Source organism: Nycticebus coucang, chromosome 18 (genome assembly GCF_027406575.1).
Source record: "Nycticebus coucang isolate mNycCou1 chromosome 18, mNycCou1.pri, whole genome shotgun sequence".
Taxonomy (NCBI): domain Eukaryota; kingdom Metazoa; phylum Chordata; class Mammalia; order Primates; family Lorisidae; genus Nycticebus; species Nycticebus coucang.
The window spans coordinates 25,858,051-25,875,893 of record NC_069797.1 but is presented as its reverse complement, the minus strand read 5'-3'; the positions used below and the strand labels follow the sequence as shown (position 1 = coordinate 25,875,893).

General features: G+C 53.8%; 1 protein-coding gene across 6 annotated transcripts in view; it reads right to left on the bottom strand.

Annotated features, from left to right (window-relative positions):
• ATP2A3 (ATPase sarcoplasmic/endoplasmic reticulum Ca2+ transporting 3) overlaps positions 1-17,843 on the bottom strand; it is a 37,107-nt gene that overhangs the window by 14,650 nt on the left and 4,614 nt on the right. For 4 of the 6 annotated variants that reach the window (XM_053570680.1, XM_053570681.1, XM_053570682.1 and 1 more), the window contains exons 2-13: positions 11,113-11,130; positions 10,818-10,900; positions 9,216-9,320; positions 8,876-9,014; positions 8,540-8,620; positions 8,360-8,445; positions 5,787-6,251; positions 3,771-3,859; positions 3,518-3,620; positions 2,178-2,309; positions 1,690-1,815; positions 55-273 (exon numbers count right to left, since the gene is read on the bottom strand). In XM_053570680.1, coding sequence (XP_053426655.1) covers positions 55-273; positions 1,690-1,815; positions 2,178-2,309; positions 3,518-3,620; positions 3,771-3,859; positions 5,787-6,251; positions 8,360-8,445; positions 8,540-8,620; positions 8,876-9,014; positions 9,216-9,320; positions 10,818-10,900; positions 11,113-11,130 — 1,646 coding nt within the window. Of the gene's footprint in view, positions 1-54; positions 274-1,689; positions 1,816-2,177; positions 2,310-3,517; positions 3,621-3,770; positions 3,860-5,786; positions 6,252-8,359; positions 8,446-8,539; positions 8,621-8,875; positions 9,015-9,215; positions 9,321-10,117; positions 10,787-10,817; positions 10,901-11,112; positions 11,131-17,843 lie in introns of those variants that run through there. The other 2 variants (XM_053570683.1, XM_053570685.1) reach the window with 2 other exon arrangements.

Here is a 17,843-nt window from a genome sequence, read left to right as displayed (position 1 = left end):
GTTTGACCTGCTGCCTGCCCAGCTGCCATAGGGGACATGAGGCTCCCTACCCACCTCGTACTGTACAAACATGTTACAGTTGTCCAGCTGCATGTCCTCCTTCCTCGGGGGTGTGTCCCGGGTAGCCAGGGCTAGGCAGCGCAGCGTGTCTGAGCCTGAGCCCCAATCCCGGATCTTTGCCAGGATCTGCTCCCTGGAGGTAGTGGTCAGGGGGACAGTGCGGCTCCCCACACGGATGGAGCTACAGCGCTCAATCACACTCTCAGGAGCCCCCTGTGGAGTGGGGAGAGGAGGAGAGGAGGCAACTCCATCAGTCAGGACCTCATCCAAATTGAGGAAATAAGACCAGGATACGGGGTAAGGCCACCGAAGGGTCTACACAGCAAGGCATGGACCAGAATCCATTCTTTGAAAGGTCAAAGTAGGAACCAAGTGGACTTCACTGTAAGAAAACCCAAAGGGAATGGGGGTTGGAAGAACAGCCACCCACCAAGGGGTGCCCTCTCCCCATTAACCCACAGCCGAGAAAGCCTGCCACAGCATTTAGGAGTGGCAAGGGTGTCCCCATAGCCCCTGCCTCCCTGCCTGGTTGGCATTCCCCAGATTCCAATGTTATAGAGGCCTCAGCAACAGGAGGCAGATTGAGCCCTGCCAGGGGGCCAGAAAGATAGGCATGCAGAGGGTGTGGTGGGTGTAGCCTGGGAAGGTGAGTTTCGGGGGTGATAGGTTCCTCAGCAGCCTCAGGGTCTCACTTTTCTTTTTTTTTTTTTTGAGACAAAGCCTCAAGCTGTCACCCAGGGTGGAGTGCCATGGCATCCTCACTCACATTAACCTCCAACTCCTGGGCTTAAATGATTCTCTTGCCTCAGCCTCCCAAGTAGCTGGGACCACAGGTGTCTGCCACAACACCCGGCTATTTTTTGGTTGCAGCTGTCATTGTTTTTTGGTGGCCCGGGCTGGATTCGAACCCGCCAGCTCAGATGTATGTGGCTGGCGCCTTAGCTGTTTGAGCCACAGGTAACGACCCTCAGGGTCTCACTTTGGACCTTACCCCAGCCCCAAGATAGTCTCTGAATGCTCCCGAAATGGCTTCTGCTCCCAAAAGGTCACCCAGGCTTTTCAAAAGTGGCCCAAGCCCCTAATACAGAAACTTTTTGTTTCAAAAAGGGCTAAAACCTTTTGGGATAAAGGGATAAAGTAAGGGCTGGGATTCCTGCTTTAGGTTTGAAAGCAGCAATGAGACTGGACAGGGGTTGGTTCCTTTCCCTCCCTGGGACTCAGTTTCCAAAACATGGAGCACCAAGGGTGAGCACCAACCATCGCTAAACCACCAGAGACAAAAGGCTTCTGAGAACTTACAGCCCATGGGGATATCGAGGCCCTTGGAGGAACATGAACGATTCCAAGGTCATATGGTGAGACAGTGACCCTCATCCCAGAGCTAGGAATATGGCCGGGGCAGGCCTCTGTCCCCTGGGTTTGGTTTATCTCTACTGAGCCTGGATCCAGCTCCCAGTTCCTCACAGCACGCTGAACACCCCCACTCTAGATTCATCACTTTGAAAATGGGCCTCACACCTCCCTTAGTCTCCCACAGCTCAAGGCTCTAGTGCTTCAAAGGACTGAGACCAGCTTCCCCAGGGCCCTTGGATATGCAGGGGAGCCCGAGCCAAACAGGCAGGGCCCCACCTTCACAAACATCTTGCTGCCCGGGCCTGTGGCATCAGGGCGAGTGGGAGTGCAGTACACCGACATGGACTTCCGGTCTCGGGAGAACTCAAGAGTAAACTCCTTCCGCATCAGCTGCTTGATGACCTGTGGGGTCCAAGCAAGTCAGGGCATAGGGACAGAGCTGGTAACCCTTGCCTGCCTTCTCACCAGCCACTAGGCCCTAAGAAGAGACTCTTGTCCTCTGTGGTAGGGTATCTGTACTCCCCTCTCATTGGCATTCGTGGCCTCTACCTTCCCTTCCTCCCTCCATCTCACCAGTAAGTTACCTGGGCATACTGTATGTACCTCAACTTCAAGTCCTTGTCCACACTTAGCCTTTTCTGCCTTTTTCTCCCTAGTAAAGCATCATTAGGGGTTTGAGGTCCTTCCCCCTCCCAGAAGCTTCCCAGGACTTTGCTCTCCTCTCTCGTTCTCCAGAAGCCCCTGAGCCCCCGAGCCCTGCTCACTGCATTGCAGGCGCCAGCTCGCTCCACCCGGGACAGGGTCTGCAGGTCAGTGTCGAACACATTCATCTTCTCCACCAGGCAAGTCAGAGCCGTCTCCGTGGCCTCTCCCACCTTCTCATATACGCCCTTAGCCTGGCAGGACCAGGGGATAGAGTGTGAGGGGCAGGTGGTCCCCAGCTGGTCTTTCCATCTTCTCTCACTCCTTGCCCCCAGGAGCTCCTCATAACCTCCTTTGTACAGGCCTTTGAGCCATTTTTCCCAGCCCAAATGACCTAGGGTTGGGGCAGTGTCTGACACCAACATTCACCCCTTACCCCAACCCCTGGGATCAATGCTGCCCTCCACCCCCCTTTCTGGTCACCCCTTCTGAGCCACCTTCACCAGGTCCTTAGGTCTGACCCTACTCTTTTCCTCCTTCCTGGTCTTCTTGCAGGCTGTGTCTTCTGCCCCCATCTGCTTTCACATCCTTGTGACTGCCAGCACCCAGGCTAGCCAAGATCTCTCTCCTGAACTCCAAACCCACATGTCCAACTGTTGTCTACTGGACCTTGTTCCCCAGGGGCCCCCTGGACAACCTCCTTCTATCCCCATGTTTCCCACTCCAGTGATAATCTCAGCTGGAACAGCAACCAGGAGCTATCCGGCCCTCTTGCCCCTTTCACCTAATTAGTCACCAAGTCCCAGGATTTTTAGCTCCTAAATCTCTCTAATCCATGCCTTCTCCCCTTTCCCCAAGGCCACAACTGGGGCTCAGTCAGCATCTCTCTGGCCTGGACAAACGACAGGAGTCAGGACAACCACACAGGGCTGCCTGGGTCCTGCCTTATCCCGTTCTATCCTCCATCCAGAAGCCTGCCTGATCCTTTGCAAATCTGACAGTATCACTCCCCTGCTCAAACCCTCTGATGGCCCTCTGTTGCCCTCAGACTTGGTCTGGCCAAGCCCTCAGGCAGCAGACTCCATTCCAATGCTCCAGCCACATGAAGGGTATTCAATGCCCAAATTCACATCAGGCTTTCGCAGACTGTGCGCCTATTCTGAGCTGCAACTTCAGCTTTAAACATTCTCCCTGGTCCTACCCTCCAATCTCTTCCCTCAGGCAGCCCTGGCCCTTGCACTGCAGTTCCCCATAGCCCACAAGCCTGAAGGGCAGGGTTCTGAAATCAGTCGGAAGAGCAGAAAAGGGTGGCAGCGTGGTGTGTGCCTAGGTGACCATTCTCCCGGCGTGTGGGATTCCCAAGGGCAAGGACCACCAACAACCCTGGGAGCTTTTAGAGTGGAGAAAAGTCTGTCCTGAGCGCCTGGATACTAGAAAGGTCACGAAACGGAGTGGAGCCCACCTCATTGTAGTCCAGCGCCGAGTCATTGCACAGGGCGCAGATGGTTGCCAGCTCCACCAGGCCATCGAACTGCCCACAGTGCACAGGCTGCTCCCCCTGCCGCCTGCAGAGCCCAGGGCAATCAATACAAGAGCCCAGGCCCCGCCCTGGGAGGGGCTCAGCCTCTCCGCCCCGCCCTCAGGCCTCTCCGACACCTCCGTTGTCACACATGGCCCCGCCCACCGGCCAGCCCCGCCCCCTCGCCTGCACTCACACTTCGCCCTCTGGGGCGTACGTGGTACCAGAGATGGTGAACTCGTGCAAACGGCAGGAGTCTGCTTCCGCTTCGGCTACCACGAACATCTGGGGAGCACAGGGGCATGCTCAGGTCGACCAGGTTGCCTCCCTTATCCCTGGGCTGTCAGTTTGAATAAAGCTTGACCCCAAGGTTGGGTCCTGCCTCCCCCCTCCAGAAGGGAAGCAGAGTACAGGGTCCAGGTTGAGGTGGGTGGGTACTGCCTGCTCTGCCCACTTGTGTCCAGTTCTGGTTTATCCATTTGCACTGGACTCCCAGGCAAGTTCTTCAATGCTCTGGGGGCAGCTGCCAGCTTGAGAGAGCTCTGAGCTAGGCAGGAAGCCTGGGTTCCTGCCCATATCACTGTGACACCTGGCCAAACCTCAGATTCTCTATTTGGACCAAGGGGAGAAAGCAAGATCAGAGTCTATCTGCCTCTCCTTCTTCAAGAGGATGAGTTCCTGGCCTTCAAGGGAAGAACCTAGCCCCCCTCTCGGAGGTGCAATCCTTCAGTCCAGAGATATCCCCAGAGAGTAAGCCCCTGCCCTCTAGGCCTGCTGAGTCACCCAGCCCTTCTCCTGTGCACCTCAGGGACAAGGGGCTTACCCCTGTCAAGGCAGCCCATTTACTTGTTTTGCTAAAGAGCCAGTTCTTGCTTCCTGGAAACTGCTATTCTCCCTGCTCCTGGGGGCAGTCCTCCAGTAAGCATATTCCATTATCCAGCATGTAAGGCCTCTTTAAAAGCAGAGTACATCTTTGTACTCTGCTTTTAAAACCTTCACTTTTTTATTTTATTTTATTTTATTTTTTTGAGTCTCACTATGAGTCTCACTAGAGTCTATGTCACCCTCGGTAGTGCCGTGGCGTCACAGCTCACAGCAACCTCAAACTCTTAGGCTTAAGCAATTTTCTTGCCTCAGCCTCCCAAGTAGCTGGGACTACAGCTACAGGTGCCTGGCTATTTTTGGTTGCAGTTGTCATTGTCGTTTAGCTGGCCCAGGCTGGGTTCAAACCCGTCAGCCATGGTACATATGGCCAGCACTGTAACCACTGTTCTATGGGCACCAACTTTCACTTTTTTAAATGTAAATTTTATCTGTTTTAGATATTTTGTCCAGCTATGTTGCCCAGGCTGGATTTGAACTCCTGGACACAAGTGATCCCTCCACCCCCCACCTTATCCCTCCAAGTAGCCAGGACTACAAGCATGAACCTCTGTGTCTGGCTTAAATCTTTGTTTTAATCAAAGAACACTGTTTAAATAAAATTCTACTACAGATTTTAGCAGGTCAGGGCTGAATGCAGAAAGCTTGCTGGAGTTCATCACATGGGCCTCTGATGGGTTTGTACAGGGCCTTCTGGTCTCAGAATTCAGAGCCTGGGTCTGAGTCCAGTGGGCAGACTGTGGGGGCAGGGATGGAGAGAAGCGATGGGACACCTGGGAAGGGTAGGAAACCCAGGGCCCTCTCCATCTCCTCACCCATTCTCTGCTGGGTCAGGAAGAGCCCACTGCCCCAAGGGCCCGCTGAAGTCCCAGCCAGAATCCCTGGATCATGTGGGTAGTGGGCCTGGGATATGGGCTTGAGTGCCAGGGAATGAATAATTCCTGCTATGGCCCTTCCCAGGTCACTGGAGCCGGCATATCTGGTGACAGGCATCAATTGCAACAGAGTCATGACAGCAGGATGGAACCAGGTCCAGGCCCAGCTGGGCTTCCTCTTTGGTTACCTGGTGGAGCTCACCCACTCAGGCTCCAGAGGAGGAGACTGAGGTTCACAGACTGTCAGCAACCTGGCCAGGGCTCCACAGTGACACTCCGGCCCCAGTGACTTATGTCAAGCCAGGCATTGTCTGCTTTAGCCTGGCCCTTGAAAACCTGGACCGGCCCTCTCCCTCTCCTCCATCCATCACCAAAAAGGTTGGGGAGAAACCCAGACAGGGAGCCCAGCCTGCCCAGCATCACACAGCAATGCCAAGTGGGCTGCAGGCACTCACCCGGCAGACAGACATCTGATTGGTGGTGAGCGTGCCTGTCTTGTCAGAGCAGATGACTGAGGTGCAGCCCAGGGTCTCCACAGAGGGCAGGCTCCGCACGATGGCGTTCTTGCGTGCCATGCGTCTTGTGCCCAAAGCCAGGCATGTAGTGATGACAGCAGGGAGGCCCTCGGGGATGGCAGCCACAGCCAAGGCCACAGCGATCTTGAAGTAGTAGACGGCACCACGTAGCCACGAGCCACCGTGGGCTGGGTCGGCAAAGTGGTTGATGTTGATGACCCACACAGCCACACAGATCACGGAAATGGCATGGGACAGCTGCCTCCCAAATTCGTCCATCTTACGCTGCAATGGTGTCCGTTCTGGCTCCACCGCTGCCATCTGGCTGCGGATCTTGCCCAGCTCTGTGTGTAGGCCAGTGGCCACTGCCACACCCACTGCCTTGCCTGATGCAATATTGGTGCCCTGGGTGAGAGAGGGATAAGAGAAGAGCTGCTCATCACCTACTGGGGCCCAAGAACTCTGGTTCCTTCAGGCCAGAATAGGGCACTTAAACTTCTACTTGGCTTTCCTTTTCTGCGTCATTAGTGCTCTCATACTTATGTACCAATGTGTTTATTGGGTCATTGCTGCCTTTCCATGACAGTGTCAGTTCTAGGAAGACAAGGATTTGGTTCATCACCATGTCCCCAGGGCCGAGCAAAGGGCCTGGCACAGACGCACCGAGGCTGACACTGCCCATAAGATCAACCAGCACAGCACAGACACCAACTCACCAAAATGGGATTCACAAACAACCGCTAAAGCCACACTGGAGTGTGGCCGACCACGGACCTAGGAAAACAGTCCATAAACATTCGCTGAAATATCCAGAAAACCTGAGCCTTAGCTCATCTATTTCCAAGACCCTGGTAAAATCCCCAAGTCCTGGTGTGAAAGACAGCCAGCTTTATGTCTCAGTGTCCTTTTTTACAGAATGGTCCATCAGAGGCTCAAGCCACAGTCACTCCAAGGAGGCTAGAACTCGATGTCCTTTCAAATGAATGTGCTGGTGAGGCTAGCAAGAGAGCAGGCACTGGTGGCAGATCCCGCCTCTCTGCTTCTGCCCTGAGCAATGCAGCCCTGGCCTCACCCGTGCAGAGATTAGCCAGATCACTCTCCTCAGAAGACTGCCTAGTGACAGCTGCTGATGCTTGGGCATGCCTCCCAGAGCCTCCCTCCTCACCAAAAGCAGTTTACCCAGATTCTCCATGCAAAGTAGGCAGCTTTGGGTGAATATCACTTTCTCCCTTTCTCTTCACTTCCAGGAATTTCTCTAGCCCCTTATAACTTGGTGTCTTTGGCCTCTATTCAACTGGCCTGTCCTTTTTTTGTGTCCTCAAGCCTGGTGCTGGTTCAGCCTATTGCTGGGAAATGTGAGAGTTACTTGCTAATTCTTCCTGAGGTCACAGTGGCAGGTCTCTCCCACCAAAGCTGAACCCATTGCTCTCCCTGACACGAGCCAGGGCATTATGCCCATCTGAGAAATGAACTCCACCACTTTTGTAACCCTCTTCCTGTCTAAAGGGTTTTCTGTTGTGTCATTATAAGCAAGCTCTGCCCTCCAGGTTAAGGCAGGGTATCTCAGTAGATAAGAAAAACATCTCTGAAGATAAGATGTCTGAGTTCACATCTCAACTCTGCCACTTGCTGGTTGTGTAACCTTGGGCAACTTACTTAACCTCTCTGTGCCTGCTTCCTTACTGGAGAATAATGTGAGAATTAAACTATCATGTGTAAAGGGCTTAAAACAGTGCACCAGGTACACAGCACTCAGTAAATACAAGCTATTACTATTACTATAAAATTGCACGCATTGTCAATAACTGATGAGGTTCTTTCCAACAGGGCTTTAACTGATTAATCTTTTTATTTATTTATTTATTTTTATTTATTTATTTTTTTTGGTAGAGACAGAATCTCACTGTACCGCCCTCGGGTAGAGTGCCGTGGCGTCACACGGCTCACAGCAACCTCTAACTCTTGGGCTTACGCAATTCTCTTGCCTCAGCCTCCCGAGCAGCTGGGACTACAGGCGCCCGCCACAACGCCCGGCTATTTTTTGGTTGCAGTTTGGCCGGGGCTGGGTTTGAACCCACCACCCTCGGCATATGGGGCGGGCGCCCTACTCACTGAGCCACAGGCGCAGCCCAATCTTTTTCTTTATTTGTTATTTGTTGAGACAGAGTCTCACTCTGTTGCCCAGGCTAGAGTGCCGTGGAGTCAGCCTTGCTCACAGCAGTCTCACACTCCTGGGTTCAGTAGTCCTCCTGCCTCAGCTTCCTGAGTAGTAGCTTCCTAAGTAGCTGGGACTACAGGCGTCCGCCCATTGCCTGCTAACTTTCTCTTTTTAGTGGTGAAAGGGTCTCTTTCTTGCTCAGGCTGGTCTCGAACTCCTGATGCTTCCACCTCAGCCTCCCAGAGTGCTAGGATTACAGGTATGAGCCATATCACCTGGCCTTAACTGATTAATCTTAATGTTGTTATTTTTATTATCATTGTTTGGGCAAAGCCCCAGGCATCCTAGGACTTACAGAAAACAGCATGTTCTTCTTGTCTTGGTTCACAGCTCTGGGGTCTGGGATGGCATGTGTGTGTTTAGTCACCGACACAGATTCACCTGGTCATGGAATCAGATGTGAGAAGCCTCACACAAAGACACGCCCAGCCCCTGCCCCCTATCCCCAGCCTGGGCCCTGACCTCTGGGCCTCACCCGTCAGGATGGACTGGTCCACTCTCAGCGTGGTTGACTTGATCTCGATGAGGCGGAGGTCGGCAGGCACTTTGTCCCCCACTGTGCAGAGAGAATGGCTTGGCTTAGGGAGGCTTTGGGGACCATGCCCCGGGGAAAGCCAGGAGGGCTCCCAGGAAGCAAGACTGGGGTTGGAAGGCAGGCAACTGAGCTGTGATCCCTCAGGGGGATGCCTGCCACCCTGGCTCACAGTCTCATCCTTCCAGCAGCCACCATACATAGCTGGAAACATGGAGGCACAGAGAGGGATGGGGTTCCCCAGCCTCACATACTGAAAGGAGAAGGGCCCCGAAGTACCTGCAACCTCGACAATGTCTCCAGGGACGATGTCCCGGGCGTGGATCCTCTGCACACCCTTGCGATCCGAGCGGATCACCTTGCCCATCTCAGGCTCGTACTCCTTCAAGGCCTCAATGGCACTCTCGGCATTGCGTTCCTGCAGAACAGAGGCAGGCAGGCAGTCTGTCCCTGCTCTCCCTTATGCTCCTGCACCCTGTAGCCTACCCCCTCCAAGTGACACTCTTGGGGTCTGGGATGGAGTTGGAGGCAGAAAGACCCTTAGAACTGCAGTACCAGGTGGAAGACACATGTAGCAGCCAGGAGACCCAGGGCCCAGACCTAGCACAGTGCCTCCCACCTGCCACACGCCCACAATGGCATTGGCCACGAGGATCAGCATGATGACCAGGGGCTCCACGAAGGCAGTCATGGTCTCCTCGCCCTCCTCAAAGCAGGCCAGGACCTGCAAGATCAGAGCGGGTGAGTCCAGACTCTGCTGGGGACCGGAACCTGCTCTCCTTTTCTTTGCACCTTGGATCTCCTGTTTGCTCCCCAGCTTTGCAGCAGATACACTGGAGAGCCCTGGGCTTGGAGAGTACTCCTCTAGAAGGCCTCAGTACAGGATGCTTCCTTCCACAGTAGGGCCCTCCAACAGCTCCCATCCCACCAGGCCAACCTGAGGGTGTGGGGCAGGTATGCAGCTGCTGGCCACCTCACTGCCTAGACCAGCAGCAGTGGCATCTGGGAACTTGTCAGGAATACAGTGCTTGGGGCCCATTCCAGACCCTCTAAGACAGACACCCTGGGGTGGGGCACAGCAATCTGTGTTTAACCAGCTGGGCAATGCTGATGCACGCTCACGCTCCAGGTCCACTGGCCAGAAGAGCATCATTCCAGCCACAGAACCTAGCCTGGGAGGCTGGAGACCTGGCTCAAGTCCACTGCCACTTCCTGGCCCAAGTGAGTATTTGTCACCCTCCTCCTTGGGGGTCCATCTGTCCTGTGATGGGCATAAGCACCCTTTTGTTCAGACATTTTAGGCATCAGGGTGGGTAGTTTCTGGTATGAGTCCCCAGTTTCACAGGATGCTGGCCAGGAAGAAGAGCTAGTGGCCTCCCCCCACCACCCCCCATTCCCTGCTGCTCCGCAATGCAGGCCATCCACGTATGACCTCCTCCCAGGCCCTGCAGAGGGAGGGGTGGTGGTGGTTGGGAACAGGAATCCCATCCTTCAGGGTGGCTGTTTCCAGCCCTTCGTTACCTGTCAGTCCCTGCTGTTCAGCCATCGAAGACAACCACAGCTGGCTCCCCAACCCTCTCTGAGGCCACATAGTCCTGCAGGTCCAGGAGGGTTTGGGGTGGCAGGGATAGGGGAAAAGCAAAAGGAAGCAACAGCCACGAGAAGGCTGAGAGGCTCGAGCTCTGAGGTCTGTCCCAAGAGCACTGGGAGCCACGGAAGGGTAAAGGCAGTAGCACTCAACCAGGTCAACTTTGCCCCCCGTGACATCTGGCAATGAAGACATTTTTGATTGTCACAACTCAGGGGCGGGACTGGCATCTGGTAGGCAGAGAATAAGGGGGCTGCTAACATCCTGTAATGCATAGGGCAGCCCCCTACCGTACCCCAACAAAGAATTATTTGGTCCAAAATATCAAAATGCTAAAGGAGAGAAACCCTGGGCTAAGGGGGTTGGGGTAGAGGGTCAGCCTTACGTTTGGAAACTCACTCTGACACCCAAGGAAAAGGGGTTGGAGGGGTTGGATGGGAGCTGGGAGTCCTGGCTGGGGCCTGTCAGGGCTCAGGCAGGGGAAGTGGAAGTCTAAGCAGGCCAGGGGAGGCCAGGGAGCAGGCCCGAGATGCCCTCAGCTGGGAGGACAGCCTGGCCTCTGAGTGCTGCCTCAGCCTGGTTCTCCCTCCCAGGCTTCCCAGTACACTGGATAGTGGAAAGGGCCCTACTTACGAAGGAGACCAGGGCGGCCAGCAGGAGGATGCGCACCAAGAGGTCCTCAAACTGTTCCAACACCAGCTCCCACAGGGACTTCCCTGGAAACAGTGGCACCAAGTGAGGCTGGGCCCCCGACCCACCAACTCCCTATTCAGAGCCCAGACAGCCTCGGGGACCTCTTGGCCCATTCTCTCCCAGCAGGTGGAAGAGGGAGGGCTCAGGGTCCCAATGCTTGAGGGGCTCAGGAAAGCCTCACTCTTCCAGGAGGGGCTGTCCATAGCTTAGCAGCCTGCCCTTGCCCGAGCCTCACCTTCCTCTGCTGGGAGTTCTGCAGATCCAGGCAGCCACAGGAGCCATGAGGAGAGAAGAGATGACTGAGTTATGGAGGGGGCCTTGGAGGGTCTGGGCTGCCCCTCCCCCTGTGCCTGCCCCACCAAGGACTGAAGCTAACTCCAGGCTCTCTGGGACCACAGAATGCCTGGATGATTTGAGCCCAAATGCTTCCACTCCTCACTTCCACCCATCCAGGCTGAGGAAGACCTTCAATAGCTTGGCTCGCCTTGGGATAAGACCAGAGCCAACCCCCTCCATCCCTCCTGGTCCAGCCCTTCCCCATTTCACAGAGGGGAAACTAAGGCCTGGAGAAGAGAAAGGACTGTGAGTCAATAGTTTTCACGGCTGTCCAGTCCTATTCAGTGTCTCCCCCACATGGCAGCCCCTTCCTCAGACCTAGAACCTGGGCTCAGGCTCTCTCTGCTTATCCTGCCTCTGACATCCCTGCTCCTTGGAGACCACCTGGACGAGGTCTGCAGCTGAGCCAGCCCTCTGAGCCCTGCCCCACCAGTGCCAGTATCCCAGCAGTGGGGAGCCCCCCACCCACCCACATGCCCAGCCCCAGTCCCACACAAGTTTGAGGAACAGCACCTGCCTCCCTTTCATGCTGATTTTTCACCTCCTTCTTGCTGAAGCACCTTTTGTACCAGGCGGAGCTGGCTGCCTCCCATACCTTAAGACTCTGAATCATCCCAACAGCCCGAAGGGCAGGTGGGGTGGGATTTGAGCCCTGTTTCACAGTGGGGAACTAGGCTCAGAGTGAAGAAGGGGTTTGGACAAGGCCACACAGCAAGGAAGTGTGCCTCATGGCCCTAGAGGGTGGACTTGGGCAGACCCCCTGCTCTGGGGCCACGGTCTAGCTGAGCCCTGCTTCTGCCCCTTGCTGCTCAGAGGACAGTTTCCAGGCCCGCAGCATCAGCACCTCCCAGAAGCTTGTTAGCAACACGGAATTAGAGCCACTGTCCTGGCTGGTTCACTTTCTCCTCCTCTTTCCTGACACTAGAAACAGGTCCTTGCATCTTTCCACCTGTCTTTGGCCAGCAGGCATTTTTTTTCCTGTGGGAGCCCTCTCCCTAACCACCTATTTGGAAGGTTTGGGGTCTACATCTGGCATCTGAACCAGAGACAGTATCAAGTGGCCCATTGGACTGCAGGAATCCAGGAGGGAAATATATAACCTAAAAATACACTTTCTAGCATTTTCTCCAAAGTCCTATTTTAGGCAACGGCTGACATTTTCCGTGGAAAATGTAATCTCCAGTGTCCTGCATTGAGATTAAAATCAAACAGACTTTTTCCTTCTGATCTATTTAGCTGAAGGGAACAGGAAAGGCAGAGGGAGGGTGTGTGTGTGTGTGTGTGTGTGTGTATGTGTGTGTGCGTGTGTGTGTATGTGTATGTATGTGTGTGAGCCAGGCCTGGTTTCTGGCTCCAGTGAAGCCAGGGTCCTTTAGACATCATCTCAGCCATGCCCCAGTCTTGAAACAGGGGACAGTGCCAACCTCATAGCACACACCGGTGGGCTTGTTCCTTGCTCTACCAAGAAAGTATACAGTCCTCAGCTTTTCAGGGTTCCTGATGAAGGGCAGAGTTGGCGTGTTAAGTCCCACCTGAATCCCTCCTGCTATCTCTCTAACCCCTTCCTCTGTCAGGCATGTAGCTCCTAGGCCACCACCTTCCTTAGGGCATTTGTTCTGGGCAGGGGCAATGACTAGGGCTGGAAAGAACGTCACTGAACACATATGCCTCTCCCACCCACAGACTGAGAAGACCCCCAAGATGTCTTCTGCCTGCCTTGGCTGGTCTCTCAAGTTCTCCTTTTTCAACCTGTCCACTGGTTGAAAACCTCTCCCCTCCTGCTCTCTGACCTCACACTGAACCAGACCCACTATTTATGGGGTCCTTATGCTGTTCCCCAAATGTTTCTGGGTTTCCTTGTGTAGTGGGCACATAGTTGGAATGCACTTCCTGGCCTTCATACAAGTTTCAAAAAAGAATGATGTGTGCTAGTTGCAGGCTCGAGCGCTGACCTTTCGGTGTGAAACTCTTTAGATTACAGTGGTTCTCAACCTTCTTAATGCCGCGGCCCTTTAATAGAGTTCCTGTGGGTCGCGACCCACAGGTTGAGAACCACTGCTCTAGAACAATGATTTTTTTTTTTTTCTTTTTTGAGACAGTCTTACTATGTTGCCCTCAGTAGAGTGCTGTGGCGTCACCACTCACAGCAACCTCCAACTCTTGGGCTTAGGCGATTCTCTTGTCTCAGCCTCTCAAGTAGCTGGGACTACAGGCTTCTGCCAGCTGGCTATTTTCTGTTGTTGTTGCAGTTGTCATTGTTGTTTAGCAGGCCCAGGCTGGGTTCAAATCTGCCAGCGCCAGTGCATGTGGCCAGCACCCTAACCACTGAGCTACGGGCACCAAGCCTCTAGAACAGTGATTTTCAATCAGTGTGCCAGGACCCAAGAGTGTGCCCTGAGAGGATCTTAGGTGATCTTAATGATTAAAGATCATTAATTAAATTATTTTCAGAGGTTCAAAGTACAGTAAATACATTCTTTTTCTTTCTTTTTTTTTTTTTTTTGTAGAGACAGAGTCTCACATTGGGTAGAGTGCCGTGGCGTCACACGGCTCACAGCAACCTCTAACTCTTGGCTTACACGATTCTCTTGCCTCAGCCTCCCAAGCAGCTGTGACTACAGGCGCCCGCCACAACGCCCGGCTATTTTTTGTTGCAGTTTGGCCGGGGCTGGGTTTGAACCCGCCACTCTCGGCATATGGGGCCGGCACCCTACTCACTGAGCCACAGGCGCCGCCCTACATTCTTTTTCTTAATCTTCTTTTGGATCAACATAATTTAAGTGTGCCATGGAAATTTAACTATAGGTCCAAGTGTTCCATGAGATAAAAATGGTTGAGAAACACTGCTCTAGAAGGTCGCTGTCCAGTAGAATTTTCTGTGATGAGGGAGAAGTCTTCTATCTGTGCTGTCCAGAACAGTTGCCTCTGGGCACATGCAGCTAGTGAGCACTTGGAATGTGACTGGTGTGACTAAGGAACTAAATTTTTAATTTCTTTTCTTCTTTTGAAAAAGAATCTCGGCTCAGTGCCCGTAGCAGTGGTTATGGTGCCAGCCACATACACGGAGGGTGGTGGGTTCAAAGCCAGCCTGGGCCAGCTAAACAGCAATGACAACTGCAACAAAAAATAGCCAGGCATTGTGGCAGGCAGCTATAGTCCCAGCTACCTGGCCCATCCCATCAATCATCCCACCCATCTGTAGTGGTCCCAGAGCCACCAGCCAGAAGGGAAGCTCAGGCAAGAGAATCGCTTAAGCCCAAGAGTTTGAGGTTGCTGTGAGCTGTGACACCATGGCACTCTACCAAGGGTGACATAGACTCTGTCTCAAAAAAAAAAAGAAAAAGAGTCTCACTGAGTCACCCTAGGTAGGGTGCTGTGGCATCATCATAGCTCACAGTAACCTCAAACTTCTGGGCTCAAGTGATTCTCTTGCCTCAGCCTCCTGAATAGCTGGGACAAACGACAGGCATCCACCACAAAGCCTGGCTAGTTTTTCTAGTTTTAGTAGAGACAGGGTCTCGATCTTGCTCAGGCTGGTCTTGAACTCCTAAGCTCAGGCAATCCACCCACCTGGGCCCTCCCAGAGCTCTAGGATTATAGGCATGAGCCACTGCACCCAGCCTAAATTTTTAATGTCGCTTAGAGAGCCCCGTACAACCAGCCTGCCATCAGCATTCAGCAGGAGTGAAAAATGAGTCTCTAGCATTTTAAGCTGCTGAGATTTGGGAGTGATTTCTGCAATAACCTATCTGATCCTGACTGATAACCCACTCTACCCAGACCTGGCTTCTACCACAAGGCCCCCTTGCCATGCCCATCCTATCAGGGGTGGATTGGCCACCCATAATGTCCAGTGGCTGCCTTGCCCGCCCTCCTCGCCCTGCACGCGGCACAAGGCAGAGCTCTAGTCCTGCCTATGCAGTGACTCACCGTGGAACCTAGAGCCTCACCTGGAAGATAGGGCCCCCGCACCAACCTGGAAGGGTTGCTGTGACAATTTTCATCATCATCATTATTATTGAGAGCCACATTTATTTATTTATTTATTGCAGTTTTTGGCCGGGGCTGGGTTTGAACCCGCCACCTCCAGCATATGGGGCCAGTGCCCTACTCTTTGAGCCACAGGCACCACCTGAGAGCCACAGTTTTTGAGCACCTTGTAGCAAGCAATGTACCAAGTGCCTTACCCACATTCCCTCCAAGAATAAATGGGAAGGCATTGGGGCTGAGCACGCGAGACCCCAAGCAGACAGAATCACCACAGCAGCGACTGGTGACTGTGCCAGACGCGGAGCTAACCTGTGCACTTTATTCCTGATGAGGAGGGTGCCATTGTCATTCCTCTAGAGTAGACAGCTGAAGCACAGAGAGGCTGAAGGGCAAGTTCACCATCACACAGTGGGGAAGAGGCAGGGGAGGCTCAGGCAGTTTGGCTCACAGCCCCCTGCTCTAGGCCTCCCGTGTCAACTCCTAGGCTGCCCTGCCTTCCCTTCTCTGCTGTCTTTACCGCCCAGCCAAGGTCACCTGAAAAAATTTAGCATCCTGTGTCCTAACTTTTGGACTGAAGCTCTCATCCCATCAACCATCCCACCCACCCATCTGTAGTGGTCCCAGAGCCACCACCCAGAATCATCCCTGCCCAAAAGGCTCTGCCTGCACAGGTCTGGTCTGCTTCAAATGTCAATCCCACCAAAACCTTGAAAGGGCCACCTCTCCTCCCCCCCATGGATGACTCCCAGGGCCACAGAGGTAGCCTGGTCGGGAAAGCTCCCCACCCCAGGCATCCCTGGAAGATGCTGGTCCCCACCCCCACCTCCCGGCCTCGTGTTGTGGAGCAGGCTGAGTGGCTGAGCCTTCGGCAGTGCTAGACGCTCCATTTGTTCTGTGGGAGAGCGCCCCGACCTGGGTGCTGTCTGCTGGGCTGCACAGGGCAAAGACAGCAACATCCCCATTGCAATGGGGATGGCCCAGGCACATGGTCCTCTACTGTCCTTGTCCAGCCTCTCCCCTGGTGACCCTTCCCAGCCACACTGCTCTGGGTCACGTTGCCAGACTGAGTAGGCCTGTGCCCACGGAGGCCTGACATGGACTGGCCTGGAAGAGCCTGGGAGTTAGCCTGTGGGTCCTGGGGACACAAGACATGTCAGAGATGCTTTGTGGCTTTGAGCAAGGAATCTGGTACAGAGGGCTTGAATTCAAATCCCACTCTATCTACTGGTAGTTCTGTGACCACAGGCAAGTCACCTAGTCCCCTGTGTCTGTTTCCCTATCAGAAAGAAGAGGGTAATAATAGTAATTATAAGGATGCTATGAATATTAAATGGCATGCATAAAGCTCTCTGCAGACTTCACCGCATACAATGAACAAAATCTAGCCATAATCACCGTTAATAGAATACAAGCCCCATGACCACAGGACTTTGCTAATTGCAGCGTCTCTGGCATCTGGAACAGTGCTTCACACACAGTGGGTGGTTGGTAAACATTTGTGACAAATGAATGATCCCGCCTCTGCCTCACTTATAGGCGTTCAATGGCTGACCTTGGCCTACAAAATAAAGACCAACCTTAGCATGCCCTTCAGAGCCTACTTGGATCTGCCCAACTTGCCCTTCCAGAATTATGCCCGTATCTTGGACATGCGTCTGTGCCTTTGCCAGCCAAGCCTCAGGATTGCCATCAACTCGCCTTGTCTTTTTTAAAATATTAATATCGACAAATCATACTTGAATACATTTATGGGGTACAATGTAATGCTTTGATAACCTCCCCATTTTGCTAAACCTTTTTTTCCTCTGATACTTTGCTTGCGCCATTCCTTTTGTCCTGACATCCTTCCATTGCCTCACCTAAACCCCACCTTCCAGGAGGGTTTCCCTGGAAAACACCTCCCCCACCCCAACACCTTGCCCTTCTCTGACCAGTCGTCAGCACTGGGGCTCCCTCCACTCCCCGCAGCTCCAGAGCAGGAGGGGCTGAGTCATCCCTGGAGCCACACAGAGCCCTCCCAGCAATTGTTTACTCAGTTGCTCCTGGGTTCAGGCAGCGCCTGCAGCCCACAGCCCAGAGCCAGGGAGAACAGGGTGCAGGGCCAGGGCTGCCCCCAGGTGCCATGCACCACCTGCTCCCCTAATCCCCCTCAACTCCTTCCTTCTCACAACATTGGAAACTGGTATTTCAGCTTCTAAATGTCAGTTTTAACTGGGTGAGGCAAGTGCTCACTGAGGTCTTCCTCAAAGGTAAATTTACAAAGCAATTAAATCGTCACTGCAGAGTTAGGGAGAGGCCCTGGCTGAACAGACCCCGCCCAGCCCACCTGGTCCTGCCTGTGTCTCCAGGGTCCACCTAGAGTGGACAGCCTGGCCCTGCTAATGCAAGAGACAGCTGCAGGGCCTTGGGAAGTGGCTCTCCACTCTGGAGAGGTGCCTAACAGCTTACCTGGTTTATCTGGCCAAAAAGAGTTTGCCCAAAATCTGTCTAGCTGGACTGTGGGGCAGACCTGGCCCTGCCTAAGAGTACAAGGGTGAAGGGGTCCACGTGGGGCAGGCCTGATGCTGTTCCTGGGGGATAAGGGCTGCCCAGCAAGGGCCAATGGTCAGGAAAACTGGGGTGAAGCCTGGAAGACCTTGA